Source organism: Sinocyclocheilus grahami, unplaced genomic scaffold, assembly GCF_001515645.1.
Source record: "Sinocyclocheilus grahami isolate Dianchi unplaced genomic scaffold, SAMN03320097.WGS_v1.1 scaffold65.1, whole genome shotgun sequence".
Taxonomy (NCBI): Eukaryota; Metazoa; Chordata; class Actinopteri; order Cypriniformes; family Cyprinidae; genus Sinocyclocheilus; species Sinocyclocheilus grahami.
In genome coordinates, this window is record NW_015505244.1 from 277,781 (window position 1) to 302,580 (window position 24,800).

General features: G+C 36.3%; 1 protein-coding gene across 1 annotated transcript in view; it reads left to right on the top strand.

Annotated features, from left to right (window-relative positions):
* Nucleotides 1-24,800, top strand: part of prex2 (phosphatidylinositol-3,4,5-trisphosphate-dependent Rac exchange factor 2) — a 134,887-nt gene that overhangs the window by 69,974 nt on the left and 40,113 nt on the right. Inside the window, exons 20-32 of the mRNA XM_016271792.1 lie at nucleotides 196-332; nucleotides 1,315-1,432; nucleotides 2,316-2,500; nucleotides 5,347-5,508; nucleotides 8,106-8,325; nucleotides 8,472-8,679; nucleotides 13,850-14,029; nucleotides 15,209-15,303; nucleotides 15,748-15,830; nucleotides 17,202-17,292; nucleotides 19,875-20,003; nucleotides 21,110-21,151; nucleotides 21,835-22,040. Coding sequence (XP_016127278.1) covers nucleotides 196-332; nucleotides 1,315-1,432; nucleotides 2,316-2,500; nucleotides 5,347-5,508; nucleotides 8,106-8,325; nucleotides 8,472-8,679; nucleotides 13,850-14,029; nucleotides 15,209-15,303; nucleotides 15,748-15,830; nucleotides 17,202-17,292; nucleotides 19,875-20,003; nucleotides 21,110-21,151; nucleotides 21,835-22,040 — 1,856 coding nt within the window. The remainder of the gene's footprint in view (nucleotides 1-195; nucleotides 333-1,314; nucleotides 1,433-2,315; nucleotides 2,501-5,346; nucleotides 5,509-8,105; nucleotides 8,326-8,471; nucleotides 8,680-13,849; nucleotides 14,030-15,208; nucleotides 15,304-15,747; nucleotides 15,831-17,201; nucleotides 17,293-19,874; nucleotides 20,004-21,109; nucleotides 21,152-21,834; nucleotides 22,041-24,800) is intronic.

Sequence of the window (24,800 nt, forward strand, 5' to 3'; positions counted from 1 at the left end):
CGCGTCCTGGGAAAATGACACGTATGGTCACCCTACTGTACAATGAATAGTTTTTATCTCAACTTTTCAGTACTGAATGCTTTTGAGTACTTAATTTTGTTCGCACTGTCCATCATTTTGCATTCTGCTGTTTTATGCAAAGTTGTCTTAGATTTTGGCCAAATATATCTTATCTCTCTTCTTGTTTCTTAAAAGGCACCGTTGCAGCAGTCGCAGGCCTTCACCCGGGTCAGTGCATCATTAAAGTGAACGGCATCAATGTGAGCAAAGAAAGCCACGCCAGTGTCATCGCCCACGTCACAGCCTGCAGGAAGTACCGGCGTCCCACACAGGTAAGAGTGTGAGCATCTCTCAGCTGCTCCATGGAAATGCAGTATTCCTGACCTTTCTAAATATTAAATCTGCATATATAAAGCACTACAAAGCACATAACAGAACCCTTTGTGATCCGGTCTGGATCATTACCCAGCAATAATAGCAATTATGGCTTCTTTTGCGGAACAGGGCGGGGAAGAAGGCCAGGAAGCTGGCTGGGGGTGTGAGGAATATGGGTTAAGGAATGGGCCAGGCAGCCTTGTTTTGGAGGGCAATAAAGTACAGGCTTGGCACAGGCTGAAGTAGGCCGGTGTGATTGGCACACTGGCTGGACTCTGGTTTCCATCAGGCATGGAAAAAGAGTGAAGGAGTGCCCACCCTCCTGCTGAGCAGGGATTTGCGGCCCACCATCAAGAGGAGGGAAATGTAGGGGAGATAAACATATAAAGGCTCTGATATACTCTGCAAAGTTCTTTTTCGTTTGGCATTTAGGGCTAAAAGGAAGTCCGAAATACCTATGCTAAGAAGAAGCCACATTAGCGACATTTAGGTGATATTTTGTCAATAGTGTAGCGATGCATGTAGTACAGTTCACTCAGAAGTCACTTTAAGACCAAGCAACGTGAACCTGTTGTGAAATCTGTGTGGGGAAATCTTTTGCCCTCATGTGAAATTCCCAATTGTGCAGATTCCCATTGAAAAAAAATTTGCCGATCAATGATAAATGTGACCACACCAGTTTGTTCTTCTTTCTTGAAGTATATCGGCCATATTCACATTCAGTGAATGCACAAATCAAGAGAAACATGGTAGATTGGCAGGGTCTTTTTCTTAAAGGAAAGTTCTCTATTTGCCCTACATTTAACCTCATTGCTATCTAGTAAAAAATAAGGTTTTTGCTTTTTGATTTTTGTGTCCTATGGGAGTGTGTGATCAACTCGCAATTCTTGTTTTGAAAGTAAGTCTGTCTGAAATGTGTTTTGTTGTTCCTTATTGCAGCAAGACTCCATTAAATGGGTGTACAACAACAGCGAGAGCGCACAGGAAGACCACAAGAGAACCAATCAGAAGCCCGCCGCAGGGGAGAACGGAGATGTGTTTGAGTGTAAAGTTGAAGGTGCTGTTACACACACCAGTGCAAACACATATTGTACACACAAGTACACACTTTTTCATCCTCCCACTCTAGTCTTGATATTTACTCTTCTTCTTTGTCCTCTGAGACTAACTCTACAGTCTCATGTCAGTAGCCTCATACGTGATTCACAGGACATGGAAACAACTCATGTCTCATGGTTTATTGACAGCACTGATTTTTGTACTTTTTATTTTGGTAAATTTAGGCAATATTTTGTAATGACTGATTCTTAATTTGTATTCCATTTTATTTTATTTGTATTAAATATGCACAGTATTATTAATTTAATTTAATTTATTTTAATTTTGTCTTGCCTTCGATCACTCTTCATTCACAGTCCTACTTCAGTAGAATTCACAGGACATGGAAAGATTGTATATATAAAATGGACTTTGAATTTAATTATTTAATTATACACATTGGCAATAAAATGATGAAAATGTGAAGGAAAAACTGTAACAAAGTAAAATTATGAAAAAAAATTATCATGACCATCATGATTTCGCCTTTTTTGAATTCATTATAGTTGTTGAACTCAAAAAATTTTTTTTGCATTGCTGCGTTTTCATCAGTAATTTCATTGACAAGATTAACACTGCTCTTAACCTTAACCTAAAATATAAATTGGAACTTATTCGCTTAGTTGTGGTGGTGGTCTGGGTCAGTAAATAGCACTAAAGATTTGCATTTGTATATATAAAGATTTTTGGTATTTTGTTATTAAGCAGGAAGCAGATTGGTGGTCTCTAGATGAGCTCCAGCCATCAAAATATTGGTTTTGGATTATTTATGTGCTTCTTTTGTCTCTTTTGGGCTGCTCAGACTAATAACATTGACACAAACTGGTGTGCGTGTTCAACAGAAGTCATGGACAAGTTCAACACCATCGCCATAATAGACGGAAAAAAAGATCACGTCAGCCTGACGGTGGATAACGTGTATCTGGAGTACGGCGTCATGTACGAGTATGACAGCACGGCTGGGATGAAGTGTCACGTCTTGGAGAAAATGGTGGAACCAAAAGGCTTTTTCAGCCTCACGGCCAAGGTAGAGTCACATGAGTCATCCCACAGACACACACCAGTGAATTAATTCATACAGAAGCAGAGAAGACAACAGGGATTGTCTTATACATTTGTAAGGCCCTCTTCACAGTTCATGCGTAACACACAACCACTGATAGAAGCTGACAGCAGAGTATATTAAACGAAGTGTGTGTGACAAATGAAAGTGGTCTTTACGACCCCCTGCTGCGGAATAAAAGGATAAACACTTTAAATCATAGAGCATTTGTCACTGTGTGGAGACTATGGAAGGGAAGAGATATAAATGACTCAGGTGGAACTATTGCTCTTACAAAAGTATTTTTCCTGCAAATTTGTTCGACCTGAATTTTACTGACTCTGACAATGTTTTCATTTGACCCCTTCAAAAATATATCTATATTTTTTAGCAAAATGTTTATAAAATATTTTATCGAACATCCTACAAAGCTATAAAAAGCCATAAAAAAGCTATAATCTAACTCCATGACAGGTAGAAAGTCATAAACACTTTTACTGGATTGCAATGTACGATATTACATTATTACATTTATTATATTATTATTATAACGGTTTTAATTTAATATTTTAAAATATAGTTAAATATCACTTTTATTTATTTTATTATTATTATTATTATTATTATTATTATTCAGTCTTCTGTGTCGAATCATTCTAATGCTGAATGGAAACATTTCTAATGATCAATGCTGAAAACATTTGTGCTGCTGAATATTTTTGTGGTAATACTACTGTTTATTTTAAAAAGTTCAATTTAATTCTTCCTTGCTTAATAAAATTAATAATTTCTTTCTTTCAAAAAAAAAGAAAAAACGAAGAAGTATTACTGACCCCAAACTTTTGAACTGTAATATCCATTTGGCAATCAAGTATTGTCCTGTTTAATATCACAGAATTCTTGATTGTGGTTGGTGGATGTTTTTGTATTTAGTCCAGTAAGTTTTGCAAGTGTTGCAGGTTTTGTGCGCACGTCTCTCCTTTTGTAGCGTCAGCAAGGGAGTGTGAGAAAACGAGATATGGTTATGTAAAGTGTGATATCTGTTGTTGATTATTAACGTTTGCTTGAATATCTTTAGCATTGCATGCAGCATCCTGCAGTGTGTGATCTCAGCTGCTCTCAATCACTTTTTATCACACGTGTTTACAAATGTACGGCATATTTCGTTTCCCTAAAAATGGATTTCAATGATTTACAATCTACGTTAATGAACCAACAGCTGTCAGGAAAGACTGTTCAGCGTTCTGTTGCCAAGCAGTGGAGGCATCGCAGCTTGAGAGTGACGTCTCAGAAACGCACGCTAATGGGACTAATGCACTGACGTGTTCTACGTATTAAGACTCTCTTTTGTTTTTAATTCCTTTAACTGCCAGCAATTTCTGCCTTATTACAAACATCTGCTTGGGTTGGTCTGCACTTCCTCTGAGAAAACTCTCTTCAGATGATTTTTCATATTTCAGTGCTGTTAGGCAGATTACATGCAATTGTTATGGTCACAGTGCACTCTTAAATTTTTTCTCTCCTCCACAGTCTTACAGGCAAAGGCTGCTCTCTCTTTTGAGAAAATAATTCTACCACCGTGTGTCAAATTTATTTTTTATTGCCCTACTATTCTTGGTTGCATAGACAGCTGTAAACGTGACATTTGTGTGTAAAGGTATTTAATTTATTTTTGTATTTAATTAACATACACACACAATTGTGCACACAGTGCACTCTTAAATTTTCTTACAGGCAAAGGCTGCTCTCTCTTTTGAGAAAATAATTCTACCACCGTGTGTCAAATTTATTTTTTATTGCCCTACTATTCTTGGTTGCATAGACAGCTGTAAACGTGACATTTGTGTGTAAAGGTATTTAATTTATTTTTGTATTTAATTAACATACTTTAGAGAAAAAAACTTTTTGCCAATTTTGTTTGTTAGTATGTATATGTTCACACACACACACACACACACACACACACACACACACACACACACACACACACACACACACACACACACACACACACACATTTTTAAATGTTTACTTATTTTTATTTACTTTTTTGATAAATTTGTAATATATATCCATTAAATACTTTAATGTTTATTTTTATTAAAAATAAATAAAAACATTTGACTGATTTTTAAAATAATTTTATGCCAGTTTTAGTTTTAAATATTTCATGAATTTTAGTTTAACATTTAAATTCCATGAATTCAGTACATTTTATGAATAATAAATACAATATAACATGGAACATTAACTTAATTACAGTTGATCACAAAAAAAATAACTTTTTTCACTGATTGTAAATAAAATCACCCCTGATTGTGCAAAGTTACATGGCAACTGCAAAAAATAAATGAATAAATAAATGCATGCATACATACATACATACATAAATAAAAACCTATTTATCTTGTGCTGAGGACATGTGTTGCTACCAGTTACAAAAGCTTTTTATTGAGAATGAACTGGGAACTCATGGTTACTGTGTTCTGTGTTGGAACATGAATGGCCTTAACTGACTCCTATAATGCGTCACCGGACATCTAGTCTTGTTTTAGTGTAAATAATACTGTTTTTACAGTCATACAACTATTAAGGAAATAATGGCTGGATGCAGCACACCCCTGCAATAACCACAAGGGAACAACAAAGTTCTGTTTATCTGTTTTGGGAAATGCATGCAGTGTTTCTAACTCACTTGACCTATGGCAGTTTTGCTCAATTTATCCGTATAACTGACAGATGAACAGTGGAAAGCACATCTGGCATATGACCAAAGCTCTTTTTTTCTGCCAAACCTCATGTTCTATGTCTTTCTTTGTGTGGTTTGTCAGATTTTAGAAGCATTGGCCAGGAACGATGAGCAGTTGGTGCAGACTTGTAGTCGACTGAGCTCCAGCACAGAGCTTATCTCTGAGGACCTGCAGACCAGATTCAGTGCCATGTGCGGCGAGAAACTGGAGCATATCAATCGAAGGATCACCAATTACAGGAAGGTCAGCAAGCATTGTGTGAAACACTTCTTCTTACAGAATGAAAAACATGGACCAGCATAGCCACGTTTTCACTAGGAAAAACTTTGAGTCATAGCATTTGTGAAGCACAACTGTGCTGTGCATTTTTAGCAAAATATAAAAGCAAATATAAAATGAGTCGAAAAATAAGGAGAATATATAATTTTAAAAAGCAATTATGTGCACCTAAAAGTGAAAATATTGTCATCATTCACTCATGTCTTTCTTTTATTTCTCTTTTCCATTCAGTGGAAGTGAATGAGGGCAAATGCTATTATTTGTACATAGTTTTATTTTATTTTTAAAATTTTTTATTTTATATTTTATTTACAAATTTTAATAATATTTTGCTTATTTTTATTTTCTACTTTTATTATTATTGTTTTATATTTTTATAATTGTTTAAAGAACATTTTTTTAATAATATTATTTATTTAATATTTACTATATTATTATTATTATTGTTATTGTTATGGTTGTTTTTTTGTTTTATACTGTAAAATTTGTGTGAGGAATAGACCAAAACTAAAACCATCATTCACTGAAAATCCTCCCTTGGTGTTTATTCTGTGCATATTCAATTATGGCACATTAACAGAATTTTCATTTTTGGTTGAACTCTTCATTTTAGCTTTTTTTCCCACCTGATTAAGCTTGATGACTAAATCTTGCTGGTAATGCTGGTTATAAAAGACTATTGCAGACACCCTGGCACACCCACATCCAAAACTATCTGCCATATGCTGGTGTTTTTAGCAGGGTGGATCTTATTCTATGTTTTAAAAACTATTTTCAGTCTTGATAAATTTCTCTAGTTTTGTGGCCTTTGGATGGCTGCAGCTAAGAAAACTTTGCTTGACTTGTAGTACTTCTATTTAGGTTACCGAACAGGAAACCATCCCACCCTGTCCTTTTTAACACCTGCTGGCCTTGATTGAATAAATATGCGAGTCCACCAGTACCAAAGGAAGCAGACTTGTGCAAAATTTAATTTTCAATTTCCATCGGCTGCTCTTATTTGGAGCAAGAAAAGGAAAAATACGTCCGCAAACGTCTGACAGTTTCCATTGTTTTCCCTTGTGATCTGATTTAACATCAGCACTGGATTAATTAGCTGTTGCTTCACCGGCTATAAATAGCTCTGAACATCCCGTCCCGTTGCATAATTTCCCTTCTGCTGCATTCTCAGTAGGGCCCTGTGAGAGGTCTGGCAGGGTCCGGACCCCGGACACTGAAGCTCCCCGTTTGTCAAAGCCAGGAATGTGGGAAGTCCGGTCTGAGGGGAGGCTACGTGTCCAAAGCAGCTGTAACCCGTCCAGTGTAGTCCGTGACCGCAGCCATTCATGATCACAACCAAAGAATCGTTATGTCATTGTTGGAAAAAGGCGAGGTTCAAATCCCTGCTCAAGGGGAGCATTGAGGTCTTGTCAGCCTGTAACTGATTCAATTATATGCTCCTGTGCCTGAAGCTGTGATTTTGAATGCAAACTGTTTAAAACAGTTATAATTTCAGATGCAATATGGATCTATTCATGAATAGTCTTGCTTTGTAAATAAATCATCCTATATGATTGATTTTCTGTGGAAAAAGGACATTCCTTCTGGAAAACAGTGAATGAGGGTGCAAACTGACTTTGCATTTGATGAATGACATGCTGAATAGCCCATCTTAAACCACCCTAAGGTGGTTTACTAGTCTTATCTGGCTTAACAAGGTCTCCTAGCCTGGTCTAGCTGGTCTTCTTACATGGTCAAGCTGGTGTTTAGTTGGTCTAACTGTTCTTCTAGCATGATTACATTTGTGTTCAGCTGATTTAGCTAAGTAGCCAGCTGATCTCTAAGCTCAGTATTTACTCACAAATTTAGCTATTTCTAAGCAACTGACCCTTCGCCGGGAGTTTGATTAACAGGTGATCTGACCAATCATAACGCCAAATCTGCCATTTTAAATGTCCAAGGTCATGGGTTCGAATCCCAGGGAAAGCAAGAACTGATCAAATGTGTACCTTGAATGCAATGTAAATCACTTTGGATAAAAGTGTTTACCAAATACTTAAGTGTAATATAAATGTAATCTTGGAGGCCCTAGTTGAGAACCACTGCTCTTAAAAGTGTATCAAAATACACTAGCCTGACCAGTGAGAACCAGCCTAAGCTTCCAGCTAAGACCTTAAACCACCATAGATTGGTTTACTGTTAAACATGCCAAGAACATCAACAGGTGATTGGAGATGCTGATGGACTGGTGTTTTTATAGACTGTTTGGTATAGACTGAGCTTTTGTATTGTCAAAACACGTTTTAGTGTTCACAGTTTAATCCGAATATTAAACTGCACTAGAGCTTGATGGGAAAGTACTGAACTGTAATGGGCTTAGCGTGTTAGCATACCAGACTCAATCTAAAGATCCTTTGGCTAACTCTTACTGAAGCCAGGTTGGTTGAAACAACACAGTGTTGAGTTGTTTTGGGTACAGTAGTACATGTTTAGATGATTTACATAGGAAAAACCAATTAGCCCTTGCTCATACTCACACAAAATATTTACTGTATCTTACACTAATGCCTCTCTGCTCTCAGTTTTCACGGGTTTTGAAGAACAGGGCCTGGCCCACATTCAAGCAGGCGAAGACCAAGGTTTCCCCTCTACACAGCAGTGACTTTTGCCCCACCAACTGTCACATCAATGTAATGGAGGTGTCTTATCCCAAGACCACTTCTTCCCTTGGAAGTGCCTTCGGAGTCCAGCTGGACAACAGGAAAAACACTCTAGAGAAAGGAGGCCACAATTCAGAGCAGGGTGGGTGAAGATATAATCCTAAATGTAATGTACAAGCAGAGACCGTGCGTTACAGGAAGCAATGGCCAGTTTAAAGACACCTATGAAATAAATATTGGGTTTAAGTTCATGTCTGGTAGCTTTTCTCTGCTGATTTGTGATTTCAGGCATGCTGAACCCCATGGTTTACGTCCAGCATAGTATCACAAGCATGGCCGCCCCATCAGGACACAGTCTTAGCAGGGCAGAAGGTCACGGTCTGCGCTTCCTGCTCCGGGAGGATGAACTACTCATCCTGGATGCCTACCACAAACTGCTGACAAAACTCACCACTGTCGTCAAAGAGATGGCGTGCTACGCTGCCCAGATTCATGAGTATGACATTTTTATTTGGCAATATCTTTGTTTCGTCATGTGAACATGTTCAATACATGCATATATAGCTTTCCTTTTCAGCCTAGTACAACATCTGTCTTAAAATTCGATATTAAACTGACGAAAAGTCAAGTTTGGAAGTGAATCAAAACTTTTTCAAGGCAAACAGAGTTGTGATTGAACTGTATTATTGCCCTTTGCTTCAAGAGAACTCAACACAAAGAGAGCTTGATCATTAGAAATGTATTATCTTTCATCGGAGGAGATCCTTCATTGTGGTTTATGTATTATTCTCTTTATTCTTTTGTTGGTGGCCTACCCTCTGAATGAACTGGTCTACCTGGTTATCATGCTTTTAAAGTCACAGAGGGGGTGGAAAGAAATCAGAAAAACGAAATTATTACTTAGGGATTCGGTGCAAAACAACCATGGCTAATATTAGTGATACAGTGAATATGTAAGCATACCTCGATCAAGAGGTTAGAAGGTAAATAATATAAATAAATAAATAAATAATTAACAATAAGATTTATTATTATTATTATTTTATCAAGTGTGCTTTAACTGAATTATTGAGATTTTAAGAAGATGATGATGATAATAATAATAATAATAATAATAATAATAAATATTTTCTTTTTTATTCATTTTTTTATATTTTTCTTGAGTGTGCTTTTTAGCTAAATCATTAATTAGGTGTTATTATATGATAGTATTATTATTATTATTGTTGTTGTTGTTGTTAAGAAACAAAAATTAAAAAAACAAAAACAAAAAACAGATTTGGTTGAACGTTGTAAAATCTTGGCATGATGTTAATTAATAATATTAAACATTTGAAGGTTAACTTATTTGCAGCATTTTTACGTCTCCCTTGACTGTAGATGATTTGAAACATTTATTCAGATGTTGAATTTGGAATGAAATGACGTCAGATATCACGCAAGTTGTGTCTAGATGTGACAGTTCTTATAACTTCTAGAGTCTCTATGGGATGTTACTGTCCCAGCAACCATGTAATCTTTGTACATTTCACATGACCCAACATCTGGAATTTGCATTATGTTTCTAATTACCTTCTTTTTTTTAATCCAGCAACTAAATGTGTGTGTGTGTGAGATACTTAAGCAAAAAGAGGGTGGGTATTTCCTGTCTGAGCCGAGCTGTTGATGGTTTCATTTTCTGGAAGCACATTAACACCTTGAACGAAATAAGGCACTCTGAGGCCCATATTCCAAAATGTAAATATGCAAAAATAAAAAATATATAGTTTAAATAATAAAAAACACCCATTATCCCATCAGCCTTTGAATTTTCATCATTACATGGCCATCACATGCTCAGATCCTCGGTGGACATGATGGCAATTACAGCTAGTCTTGATCTGCGGTGGGGGCGGCACCTTTCACTGTTGCTGCCATATGCTTGTCAGTGCCGATTGCTGGCTGAAGGTCTGTGATTATACTTATTGGCAAGGCCGTCCTTGATCTGGTGGGGAAATAATGACCTTCCTCACAGCCCTGGGCAAGAGAGAGTGCTGTAATGGCTGCCTGGAGGCGGTTGTCAGACAGCCATCCTTATCATGCAGCAATAATGGGGCAAATAGCAGCTGAGTAGCTCATTGGAGCCACTTCCGGAAGCCTCAGACTCTGTGATTAAGAAGTGCATTGATCTCTACAGTTGTTGAGGTTGAAGAAAAGGCTAAATAAAGCAAAGTATGAGGAGATCTGAAGTGGGTGGTTCAGAAAGACTTGTGCCTGGTGTTTGTTGTTACTATATAACTGTCTTAAAGGGACACTTCACCCAAACATGAAAATTCTGTAATTTTTTTATCACCTTCATGTCATTCCAAACCTGTATGACTTTATTTTTTATTTTTTAAATGTGTGTGGTTCACAGAAGAAAGAAAGTCAGGACTGGAACAACATGAGGATGATTAAATAATAACAGAATTTTTATTTTTGGATGAATTGTCGCTTTTAAGCAGTGGTTCTAAACCACGAGTCCAGGGCCCACTGGGGGCCTCAGCAAAGTTCCAAGGGGTCTTAAAATGATTAAAAATGTGACAAAGCTAAAACAACTAAAAAAATCAACAACTATTTGTTTCCTTTAAAGAACCAGTATTCCAACAGTCTAGAAAACCCTAAATTTTAACATTTTAAATGTGATTTCTGTACCTGGAAAGGTCATGTAAATTAACAAAATCCAAAAATGCCACATTTACAAGCTCTATAATATTTTATTGGGTAGAAATTGTGATTAAGAAATATCCAGTAAATCACAAATGACCGGAAGGGTTACTTTTATCAGATTTATAAAAGACAGATACAGCTGTACCGATTCTCTCCGAACAGTCAAGCTCCTGGAGGCATGCTGAGGGCGGAGCTATCGAGTCACGAGCATGCAAAGCTTTTACGTAGCGATCGTCTACAAGCCATGACATCGACATAAATAAAAACGGAACAAAAACTTTATTGACTTAAATTAACTATGGCTAAAAATCAGATCCAGCCATATATATTCAATCTAGAATTGGATCCCGACGACTTCTGTTACCCAAATGAAGCACGTTGATGGCCGTGCTCTTGCACTCGCTCTGGTTGATGTGTGCGCTCGCTCTTCTGGGAGAAGTGTCCATACAAGAAATCCCGCCCTTTATGATATCATACAAGGCCATACTTGAAAAACACTTTCTGAAACTTATGTGAAACCTGAATGAATGCCTTTGGCACAGAGATACTCCATCATACGTCCAAATCGTTTTTGAGACTTTGGCCATGTTTAGCATGAGAATCCAACTCTTTAGCAGTGTAAATAAGTCAGAATGCATGAAATAGCATTAGACATCCCCTTTAAGCTCCTAAAATGTAGAATCCTAAAATGTAATTAATTTGAATCATAATCATTTAAATTAGGATTTCCCACTGATTAAAATAAGTTTCCTAAAATGTATGTATCCTTGTTTTCTTAACAGATGCTCCTAGCATTGTTTAAAAAAAGAATTTATCAGTATTCCAGATGCATCACGAATGGATTTTAATATTAACTTTAAGTGGCGTTCACATAAGCAGCTCTTCTCTGGACAGCTTCACTTTTCTCAGAAGAACATTTTAGCCAAATAGATCATATGCCATAAAACCCATATCACATTCTGTTCCTCTCTTTGGCTCCAGTTCTGTACTGTCCTACTAGTTAAATGCAGATGTTTCATATCTATCTTCTCAGATGTTTTAGATAGTGATCTCATTTGTATTTGAAAGTGTGACTTGACCAGAAGACACATTCTGATTATAGTTGAAAGTGCCGAATCAGCTGCACGACATTAGCTGAATGTAAAGAGCCTCATATGTCACATGAAAGCACTCATGTATAAAGGACCGTAGGCAGATAGACCCATGGACCCGAACCAAGATCTCCCCTTCATCATTGTTCCCCTCCTCCACTTCTTCTCACTTTGGTGCTCAGTGCCCCTCGAGGCCCCATGCTGCGCACACTTCCTTATTAAGCTTCAGCCAATAGCAGTGCTGGGTGCTCTTTTCCATGGCGACAGAATGGTACTCAATGGTGGCGACCTGTCTGCTTTGACAGGAGGGAACATTGTTATAAAGTGTGACTTAACCAGAAGACACATTCTGATTATAGTTGAAAGTGCCGAATCAGCTGCACGACATTAGCTGAATGTAAAGAGCCTCATATGTCACATGAAAACACTCATGTATAAAGGACCGTAGGCAGATAGACCCATGGACCCAAACCAAGATCTCCCCTTCATCATTGTTCCCCTCCTCCACTTCTTCTCACTTTGGTGCTCAGTGCCCCTCGAGGCCCCATGCTGAGCACACTTCCTTATTAAGCTTCAGCCAATAGCAGTGCTGGGTGCTCTTTTCCATGGCGACAGAATGGTACTCAATGGTGGCGACCTGTCTGCTTTGACAGGAGGGAACATTGTTATAAACCGCAAAGTTGGAGAACTAGGGCAGCTGGAGAGGCCTTCGGGCAATCTCACGAGCGAGGCGTCGCTGGAGACGTTCCTCAATTTCTCACTCTCAGAATTGATTTGGGTTGGAAGAGATTTCATCAAGGTTTTGTTTATTGTTAGGTTAGGATGAGAATCAGAGTTATGGTTTGCACTCGTAAGGGAACGTATTCCACGAAAGTATGTTTATATGTCCCCTCTCATTAAAAGAACCCGGAGGGGTTTGTCTGAAACTCAAACAAGGCTTGACATGTTAGTATGTTCATGTGTGGAGAGACTGGGCCTCAAAACCAGACTGAAAATATGGCTTAAATGTCCCCATGTGTGAGAATAAGCGTCTACATTTTCTTCGCCGTCCTCCAGGAGAGGAATCTATGACTGTTGATACAGCTGTATATGCGTGTTTTGATGTTATCCATATTTTAAGGACCTCTAACTTCCTTGAGTTGTTGTCCGGAAGCCGAGCACAAACAGGTTGTGATTTAGTTTGGCTCTGGTCATCCTCACACATTTAGCACTCTGACACGCTGTGCCTGATCCTCTCGAAATGTTTCAAATATAATTTGAAACCATGCTAGACTTACAAGATGTTAGGGTTTGGGAAGTGACAGTTGGATAAATGGATGCACAGCACAACAAAAGCAAATAAAGTTGAAAGTAACAGAAAAATGCACAACACAAAGGAAATAAACCACAGCGCAACAGAGAAACCCACAACATAATGGAAATAAACCATAAAACAATGGAAATGAGCAACAGCACAAACTAAAGCAAGCCGTGACACAATGGAAATAATCAGCAGGAATAAGACAGACAATAAATCACTAAGCAAAATGAACAAAATATAAATATTTTAAGAACACTGCACTTTTGACAGAAGTCATAAGATACACAAAAGTTGATACATTTTGTATTGTAAATGATGAAAATTGTGCATTTTATTTTATTTATTGGTTGTGCCTTATTTCCACTGTTTTCAACTGCTAGTATTTGTTGTGTTATCCACCCCTAGTTCACTGTGACAGAGTCGTGGAGTGATGTGTCTTTCCCTCTGTTTATGTGAGTCGTGAACATGTGTTTCTGGAGGTGTAGATTCTGACTCTTTTATTGCACATAGATTGCAGTGTGATTTATGTGTGATTAATCTTTCTCTGGTTCTCCTTGTCTCTCTCTTTCTCTCTGTATTTCCCACAGTTTGCTTTCCTCTATCACACATCCCACAGGGTCTGAAGGGAAGCCCACTGAGAGCTACATTTCAGCTGAGAGTGAGTGCGAGAAAAGTGAACGCAATGGGAAGAAAGTGTGTTTTAATGTGACCGGAGACGAGCAGGAGGACTCGGGTCACGACACCATCAGCAACAGGGACTCCTATAGGTAATGTGTCTTACAGTAGCCATAAAGTACTTTTACAGTCTTCTCTAAAACATCACGTCTGTCAGGTTTCTCAGTTTCTGCTTGATTTCACACAACATTGTCTTTTAAATCAATTCATAACACAAAACAAGTCCGTGTTGCATTCTCAGTGCCACAAAGAGACATCCACAATTTGCTTTTAAAGTCAGTTTCCTCTTTCAGGTCAACTAATGTCATGACAAAATGAATTTTAGTTATATTTTATATATTTTATGGAAAAAAAATCAGAAGTTTTCTAAATTGTGTGTTTTAAAAAAAAATTATTTTGGAAAATAGAAAGCACAAAATTGTATACATATATATATATGTATTTAAAAAAATAGTATTATACAGTATATACGTTGTTAAAAATATATATGTAGTTACATGTATACATTTCTTTATGTACTGATTAATTTAAATATTGATACAAAAATAAATAAATACACTATATAATTTCTATTTCAAATAAATGCTGTTCTTTTGAACTTCCTTTTCATCAAAGAATCCTGAAAAAATTGAATCAAGGTTTCCACAAAAATATTAAGCATCACTTTCAACATTGTTAAAAAGAAATGTTTCTTGAGCAGTAAATCAGCATATTAGAATGATTTATGAATGAATCAAGGTTTCCACAAAAATATTAAGCATCACTTTCAACATTGTTAAAAAGAAATGTTTCTTGAGCAGTAAATCAGCATACAGTATTAGAATGATTTATGAAGGATCACGTGACAATGAAGACCAGAGCAATGATGCTTAAAATTCAGCTTTGCCATTGCAGGAATAAATTACATTCTTAAATAAATGAAAATAGAAAACAGTTATTTTACATTGTAATAATGTTTCACAAAATTGCTGTTTTTACTGTATTTTTAATCAAATGCATGCAGCCTTGATGAGCATAAGAGACTTTTTTAAAATCAGAATACACAGCTACTTATGAGTGGCCGTCAGTGCAGAAAGTTTTGGCTTATGTTATGTTGGTTTAGAGTATGTTTTTGGCTTTATTTGCACCAGAGCTCACACATGAATAAATTCAGAAGAATTTGCTGTGATCTTAACAGAAATGAATGGCTTCTGCACCATTGTGATCCTGTCATGTATTAGTATTCATGTTCATTGTTCATAACACTTGAATGTTTGTCTGATTTCTTCCAGTGATTGTAACAGCAACAGGAACTCCATAGCGTCCTTCACCAGCATCTGCAGCAGTCACTGCAGCTCTTACGTGCACAGCGACGAGATGGACTCAGGTAATGTAACCAGACATCATCCTGCACTGATATCACAACACCATTGTTAGTTCACCTCCCTGATAAATCCTCCATGATTGTGATCAAATTTGGCAAGTGCTTGGATATGCCTTTCAGACTGATTCTTATCTCATTGCACTGCACATCAAGCACGCATTTTCCACTTAGTCAAACAGAACCTGCCAAAATACAGAGTCTGCCAAACTGATGGCCATTCGATGCTAACTACTGAACAGATGGCGGAAGAGAAGGACAGGAAAGACGAAGGGAGAGGAGAGAATTGTTTGCATTGTTATGGCAATACCTCACTAATGAAACAAACGTGTTAAGGACTCTGTGTTGAATGTGTGTATCCTGATTGATTACCTAATGATTACCACTTCATCCTCTCTACACACACACACACACACACACACACACACACAAACAATCAATCACATACAGGTGACGAGATGCCAACCAGTGTGTGGATATCTCACGACAAACAGAAGAAGCTACATGGCTTCCTGGAGCATCTGTTCAGTCAGGTGTGTGTTTGCTGTCAGGATCAACAAACTTTTTTACATCCACATGCATGTAAAGTAGAGCATTTGTTCATGTGAACTTTTTTTTGCAGTATTTGGTACATAAATAGCATGGACCATTTCTGACACAATGTCTTAAATGTCTTATCCATTTTTGTGTATATAAATGTGAATAATAATACTACTAATAATAATTGAATTTCTGCATATACTAATATACTAATTTCTACATATACTTTTCAAGTTAAAAATGTTCAAAGTAGTATAAATTAACGTTAGTTGATCTATTCATTAATTTATACATTTATATTATACATTACACATTATACATTAAATCTTGCAATAAAATTTTGTTCATTGTTAGTTTTTGATACCTAATTCCTTAATAATTGATAATGAATAATAAAGGTTTGTTAAGTTAATTAATTAGCAATGAATTGTTTGTTAAATATTAAGGAATTGAATCTTGTTGTATATTTTTTTTAAACAGCTCCTTTAAATGGTCTGGCAGTGAGACATGATTGAAGTACAAGTTTTAATATTTAATCCGTTAATACAGCTTCATAAAAATGGCATTTATTAAATAAAAATGATAAAAACATTGTTTAAAATAGTTTAACATACATAGCAAGTCACTTAATGTTATATCAACTACCCATTTATATTTTAATAAAAAAAATATTTATTTTAATCAATAATTATGTAATAATATTTCATATTTTAATTTATAATTATCTAAATATACAATAAATATTAAAATGAAACTTTAAAAATATAATATACATATAAAATAACAATCAATATAGACAAATAAAAAAATAGTTATTTACTATTTAAATATTTTTAATTGAAAAAAAATAATAGCAGTTTGCTTAAATGAGTGGTTTTGCTTCCTTTTTGCTTTATCCAATCTTTTCTTAAGAAGACTTAGCTTCAGCTTTGACTTCTTTGACACCTAAAAACAGGCTGAAGCCCCTCACATAATGAACCATGGCCATGGTCATTTTCCCCCAGAGATCAATCCGTTTTGTCTCAACACTTTTTAACAAGGATGTCTCCATCACCAGTAAAATGGAGAATGTCCAGCTCACTGCGTCCTTCTTGACTGCTGTTTGGTTTATAGCACACAGGTTTCCGGGAGCACAACACTCCCAGTTCACATGCAGCACAAATGTTTTCCGGCTGATGGGGTGGGAGTTCAAGGGGGCTTTTGTTTTGTTTTTGTGCAGACTGCCTCCTTGGGCGCTTTATGTTTAGTAGCACTAATGGGACTGAGTTTTGAAATACCTAAATAATCTTGAGTTTGTCCATTTGCTCAGTCAGCTAATTAAAGACTAATTTCCTGTGATGTTTTGGTGCTGATATCATTTTCAGGTGGAGTCCATCACCAGTTTGTTGAAAGGAACAACTGTGACACGAGCCTTTGAACAGACCAAGTGTTTCACTCCGGGACGAGGACTTCAAGGTATTGAGAGATTTTCATGTTAATGAACTAAATTGTGTTTTATTCCTGTTGGCACAGTCTTATTCATACAGACACTATTCATTAAAGTGACTTTCGTCGCTCAGTGCACTTTTTGTTATGGGTTGCATAACTTAAGTCTTAAACTAACTTAAATTGTGTGCACTTCACTCAAAGTGCTGAAACTCATAAACTATACATGTTTATGAGATTATGATCTCCAGGGATCTCTGGTACTGCCGCTCTGAAATGTCTCGTTGTGAAGACAGTTATATGTGTGCCAGAGAGAGAAGGAAGAGGGTGAAAAGGAGTGACATAAATCTGGGCCTGTATTTCATATCTAAAGGGTTGTTGGCAAAAGGAAGTGTGGCTAAGGGTGGGGGTTTCCTCTGAGCAGTGTGGAGGTTTCAGTGATTGACTGCTCCAACCTTAGCTTTGTCCTTTACTACAAATCATCTTAATCAAATCTGTACAATTCGTTTTTATCTGGGACAGATAAAGAACACCAGACTACTAGAGATAGTCTAGGACGCATCCTCTCTCTGATCTGAGGACACTAGGACATTGGACTTGTAGAAATCGTCTGGGTCACTTCCTCTGTCTCATTCTAGATTTTGTGACGGTTTTGTACCCTTGAAAAGGACACTACTCGTAGAGTAGTGTAATCCATTTAAAAAGGCCCCTTTAATTGCTCGCATACATCCAAAGCTTTTCAGAAAGTAATATCTCTTATATAAACATCTCATACAAAATGTAATTTAATTTAATTTAATTTTGTTTTTCGTATGTTTTATTTTATTGTATATTTTATAGGTTTTTTGTATTTTTTTATATTTTATTGTTTATTTTATTTTATTGCTTCTTACATTTGATAGATTTTTTAATTTTTATTTATTTTATTGTTTATTTCATTTTATATTTTAATATTTTATTGTACATTTGATTGTTTTTGTATTTTATTTTATTTCTATTTATTTTATTTTATTTAACAACACAACACTGAAATATATCCAATTTTAATTACATTTGCATAGTGCTTAACACTGAGTTCTCACTTGAAGTGCACTCCTGAATTAGTAAGACATAGTAATGCTCACTTTCAAATGAGTTTCACCATTAATAGCCTGTATGATTTAATCTCTTTAAACTAAGGAGCCTGAAATAGATAAACAGCTCCAGGTATGAAGATCTCAGTGTGTTGACAGTAGAAACAAACTTTAATGCAATCTGCAGTAACTCTTGAGTCCCTGTTTTATATGATAATAAAGTTGATCCCAAAGGCACAGTTTCACACAGGATGTGGCTCAAGGTCATTTGGTAGGTTAATAAACACAGTAGGCATTGTTCTAGTGATATTTGAAAGCAGGAGAGGCTTTGCCTGGGAAATAAATCTTAAATGAAGTGAGGAGTCAGCGAATGTATGCTCTATCTGTGTGTGTGGTCTGAATCTAGTTTTATACCTCCACAAAATGTTGCTGCTTTGCTGTTGTAAGGAGATGAGCAGATTAGCATGGAATCCTCATGGTTTTAACAGTTGATTATAACTTGTGTGCCTGTGCATGTGATTTGTTTATTCAAGCTATCACATGCATGCAGGTGAGAAAATGGGATTTGAGAATGAGAACTTGTGATGCTTATTATAGAGCTAGTGAAAAAATAATTAAAATTAATCTTGTGACTCATTGACTAACTAATTGATTTTTTTAATTTTTATTTATTAATTTATATTTTAAATTATATTTTGGTGCTTTTAAATGATCTCACAAGCAGGAAAATAAATACATTAAAAAAATAAATGAATGAGACACAAACATGCATAGAAAATAATTGTAGTTATGCAGGTAATGCAGAGAACTTTTGAATATGCAGCTACACACATATTTGTAATATGTACATTTTTGAAACCTTGATGATTAAATCTAAATATGTGGATACAAACATACTGTATTTTAATAATAATAATAATTATTATTATTATTATTATTATGATTAAAATATAGTATATTTGTATCTACATATTTATTATTATTATTGTTGTTGTTTAAATGCAGTACATTTGTATTCACATATAATAATGACTAATACTGCATTATATAAACAATTTATATAGCAGCAGAAAAATAATAATAATAAACAATTATGTAAATAAGATAATATTAAATAAACAATATATATTGATTATTATTATTATTGTTATTTATACAACTGTTTGTCTCAGAAGTGGACCTGTTCCTTACTCTGTGTGTGGTAGATTCCTGAAAATGTTTTACATCACCACAGAGAGCTCAAAGGAAATTATTATATAATCACTGAGACGAATCGAATGATGTAAGACCATCTCACCCACCCTCTTTTTCCCTGGACGGAGCAGGAAGCGGATAGGTGTGTGTGAGAAATGGCATATGTGTGTCACTGCACCATACCGTTTTATCATCACCATGGTAACAAGCGTTGACACCTTTTAAGGCCAGAGCCATCTACTGTAAGGATGTGTATTCCTTAGTTTAGTGTAGTTGTCTGTTTGTGTTGGCCATGTTTGATCCTGCACGTTGGACTCCAATGATCCTGTGATTGGTTTTGGGCAGAGTTTCATCAGGACATGGAGCCTAAGCTTAACTGCACCAAGAAACTGCGGCTTCACGTCAAGCAGGATCCGTGGAACCTGCCCAGCAGCGTTCAGGCTCTCACACATACCATCGCCAAGTTTGCAGAAGGTCAGTGGTTTCAAAACCCACACACACCACATACGTGTGATCCTGGCCAAAAACAACCACTCGAGCAGCTCTCAATAGGGGCTGGATGCTGCCATGAGAGCGAATTATTAAAGCACACACTGCTAAATGTGAGTTTATGGAGGGGAGAGAGGGAATATTTGGCTTTAACTCACTCAGGTCAGTTGTCAGCAAGGGCTGAAAAAGCATTCTCCTGCATTTTAACTTCCTTACGCTGCTGCTGTGTGTGTGTGTTAGGGCTGCACAATTAATCGAATTTCTAATAGCGATTACAATTATGGATGCCACAATTACATAATCGTTCAAAGCGGCAATTAATCATTCAAAGTCCACTTATGTTATAATGCACGCTTAAGATATGTTATTTTCTTTCTTCATGTTATCTTAAGAGTTTTTCCATTGTTTTAGTTTTAGTTTTAGTATAACATTATAATACCATTCATATTTTTACTTTTTTTATCATTTAAAGAAGAAACCAATCCGATGTATATTTGACATTTGAGGCTTAATACTATAGAAAAGCACTAAAGGTTTTTCAGTTAGTGTTTTCAGCTTGTTTATTTTCATATAAAAATACGGCATGCAGTTGCATCAAACAATGGTATAAACATCATTCAATGTAAATTGTGATAATCGTAATTAATAATCGCAATTACAATTTCAAGGGAATAATCGACAATTATGATTTTTGTTATAATCGTGCAGCCCTAGTGTATGTGTGTGTGTGTGTGTAAATGCCAAACCTGATGAATTAACAGCAAAAACAACTGAACAAAAAGCAGATGAACATTATAGTCCAATATTTAGTTTTAGTTTTAGTTTTGTTTTGGTTTTATAGCAAAGGATATTAAGATTTATAATATTCTGCGTCATATTCACTACACAGTTGTGCCACTTCTGGGTGTTTTATTTTATTTTATTTTTTCTCTTGTCTAAATCTGCATCTTATGTACTTCATTCAACCAGATGTTAAATGCAGTAAATCCAGATTATCCATATTTATGCAGTAAATCCACATTTTCAGATTTTGAACAGATTTTTTTGATGAACATATTTCATGATTGACGTTGCTTTTTATGTTCCCTCAGAGGTGAAAACGCGGCTACTCTTGGTCCTACTGCAATACACAGGCGAGTGTCGATTAAACCAAATTCACTTACACATATAATTTAAATGCTATAAATATACATGACAAATAAGGAACACATCATTTTCGGTCTTTCCACCACACGGTTATTCACACTCGTTCATTATACGCTGTAGTCTGTCACACCAAACAGTAGGCAGTCTTTTGAGGTCACCCTGAATAAATTATACTCAGTTGAAAATGTCTCCACACAGCATTTCTCTCACACCTGGAACAGCGGCCCAGCAAACTTCGAGAAAAATGATACACATGAATAGAGCCCTCAGAGACTTCTGTAATCCCCTTAAGGAAATATAATTTAATAAAAAGACACTGTTTCTCAAGGTTATGACTAGAAAATGCAGCTAAATTAAATACATTTGGCTGAGGAAAAAGAGCAGCCTTTCATAATGGTGTCTAATGTGTTTTGAGTTCATTGGGAAGTACGAATGTGTCTTTAGATCATTTGATGGCATTCTTTTGTTTTGATTTTAGTCTTTGAACACTAAACATAATGTGGATACTGGAGAAGTTTTATTAAGAGGGCATATTATTGAGAGAGTGTCAATAGTTCACCCATAAATGTCCATGCCATCATTTACTCTTCCTCTTGTCATTCAAAACAACTAAGTTAATGGCATAGTTTTGCCCATATTATGCGAATTTAACTCTCTTTCTCTCTCTCAGACTCAGAGATTCAGTTGAGGAGGGATATGGTGTTCAGTCAGAGTCTGGTGGCAGCGGTTTGCTCTTTCTCAGAGCAGTTGTTGGCCATGCTAAATCAAGCTCTCAGCATTGAGAGTGAAAGTCAGGAAGCCAGTCGCCGCTGGCTGGAGCAGATCTCCTCTGCTGGGCTTCTGTTGCATTTCCAATCCCTGCTCTCCCCCAACTTGGTGAGTACCTGCCACGGTCAGTGGACTTGAAATAAGCCTTACCAGCCTTTCTAGTCTGACATCCTCCTTTGGGGTGGATATATTTAGATCAAGGGTCACGTATGGCACTTGAATGGTTGTCAAAATCCTGCTCGATGTGGCCAGCATCCCACAGCTCAGTAGGATTTATCACATCCTTCTTAGTTTCAACGTAATGGTGTTCTGTGTCTGTGATGCGTAGCCTGTAAAGATGTAGTTGTTAAAGCAATAAGCCATGAGAGGCCAAGTGGTATAGTTATTTTGTCAGGCTGAAAGGTATTGTTAGGCGTGACATGAGGTGTAGCATGTGAAATAAAATGTAAAAAAAATGAAATAAAATATCAAACATTAAATATAAATTGTAAAATGCTGGCAACTAATACATAAGACATGTGATCAATAAATAATAATGTAAAAACATTTATAAAATTTCTTAAGAAGAATTTGCTAGCAATTCAGAATTAAATCAGTTTTAAATTTTGTTTTGCTTTATTTTAAAGCTTTGTTTTTTGTTTTGTTTTAGGACTGTTTTTAGTTTTATTGTCTGCTTGTTTTGTTTTAAAACAGTTTTTAATGTTTTATTGTCTGCTTTTTGTTTTGCATTTTTTTGTTTTATTGTCTGCTTTTTGTTTTGCATTTTTTGTTTTGTTATGCAATAAAAAACAACTAATTTTTTTATTTGTTTGTTAACTTTTTTGTTTGTTTTTTTAACAGGATGATGCATTATGGTTGTGGTGATGATTTCTTATAATGGCTGTGAGGCTCAGTACAGAAAATAGCGGCTACTTAACATCTAACCTAAAGTCCATTATTCTGTGCCTTTAATGAAGTTTTAAATTTTGTTTTGCTTTATTTTAAAGCTTTGTTTTTTTGTTTTGTTTTAGGACTGTTTTTAGTTTTATTGTCTGCTTGTTTTGTTTTAAAACAGCTTTTTATGTTTTATTGTCTGCTTTTTGTTTTGCATTTTTTTGTTTTATTGTCTGCTTTTTGTTTTGCATTTTTTTGTTTTGTTATGCAATAAAAAACAACTAATTTTTTTATTTGTTTGTTAACTTTTTTGTTTGTTTTTTTAAAAGGATGATGCATTATGGTTGTGGTGATGATTTCTTATAATGGCTGTGAGGCTCAGTACAGAAAATAGCTGCTACTTAACATCTAACCTAAAGTCCATTATTCTGTGCCTTTAATGAGCAAGATAACTCTTCATTTAACAGAAAACTGTGTGAAGAGACCGACAGCATCCCTGAGCTACTTTCTTATTTTGTTTGTCCTCCTCCCTGCAGATTACATCTGCTTTTTGTTTACTGCAACCGGCCGCAAGGTCAGATCCACGTCTGTGTGTTGGGACTCAGTGGAGTTTGCTTTCTTATTGAATTGATGACTGTAGCCATGTGTTTTCCCACACGATGGCAATTTCCACAATCTACAGGCATCCCGACAGACCGAGGGATAATGCAGGATTATCATGTCTTGTAAAGTGTTTCTGTCTCTGGCTTCGGCTTGAGATCAGATTTCACCTGGCTGTGATTGAGGCCAGAGGATTATACATTTGCCTGTCTGGGGTTGTTCTTTATGTGAAAGATTTATTTGCACCCAAAGTCACTTTATGACAGAGCCGAAATGTGAATATTTCTCAGCCAAAGGATATAAGAGCTGTTCATATTTAAAGGAATAGTTCACCCAAAAATGAAAATTTGCTAAACATTTACTCACCCTCAGGCCATCCAATATGAGGAAGAGTCTGTTTCTTCATTGGAACAGATTTGGAGAAATTTAGCATTACATTACTTGCTCACCAGTGGATCAACTGAAAAAGTTGCCTGTCTGAATCAGGAGAGAAATATGCATAGATCAAGCACTGTTTACAAGCAAAAACTGTCTAAAACAGTTCCAAACAAATATGTCTGTGGATAGGGGATTGTCTTTTTCACTGGAAGAACGTTATTATGGATTATGGACTTGTATGTTGACCAGAAGTGACGGTTTAAAGTTAAAAGCCTGAATGATGGATTAGTTTCTTAGAAACACAGCTTTTCACTTCATAAGACATTAATTGATGGACCGGAGTGGTTTGAATTACTTGTGGATTATTGTGATGTTTTTATCAGCAGTTTAAACTCTCATTCTGACGGCACCCATTCACTACAGAGGATGTATTGTTGAGCATTCTCAATTTATTTATTTATTTAGAGAATATAAATAAAAACAGCAGGAGGTTTGGATGATGTATGTTAAGACATTAAGACAGACATGTTTAAATCAAGCATGTAGTCAGCAAAAAGCAGTCAGGCTGAGTTTCCACAGAGGCTAAGCCTACATGTAATATGAAGATTCCCAGCGTTTGAGACTTTAGTCTTATCTCCACAGCACTGCCGCTCTTTCCCCTCCACCCCCGAACACACTCAGGGGAGGGAGAGCAGGCGGCAGCGAGCAACCCGGAGGTAATTTCTTGACATGATAACGCTTGGCAGCTTTGTAGGCCCCCAGATGAAAGGATTGTGGCATCTGGCACATGGGGATCTTTGAGAGAGTCGGCCCACGTATCAGGCAGAGGTGTCGTTTACGGATGTGTGAGGAGTGGTCCCTCGATTCTTACACCAGACTTGTTCAGATTTGTATGTGGATGGTCTCATCCGCAGCCATGGGCGTACTGTGTGTGAGCGGGCAGAACTAAAACGAATAGAGTGGAGGATGAAGAAAATATGAATTTATGTTTCTTCTCCTCCTCAGTGTGTCAGCAAA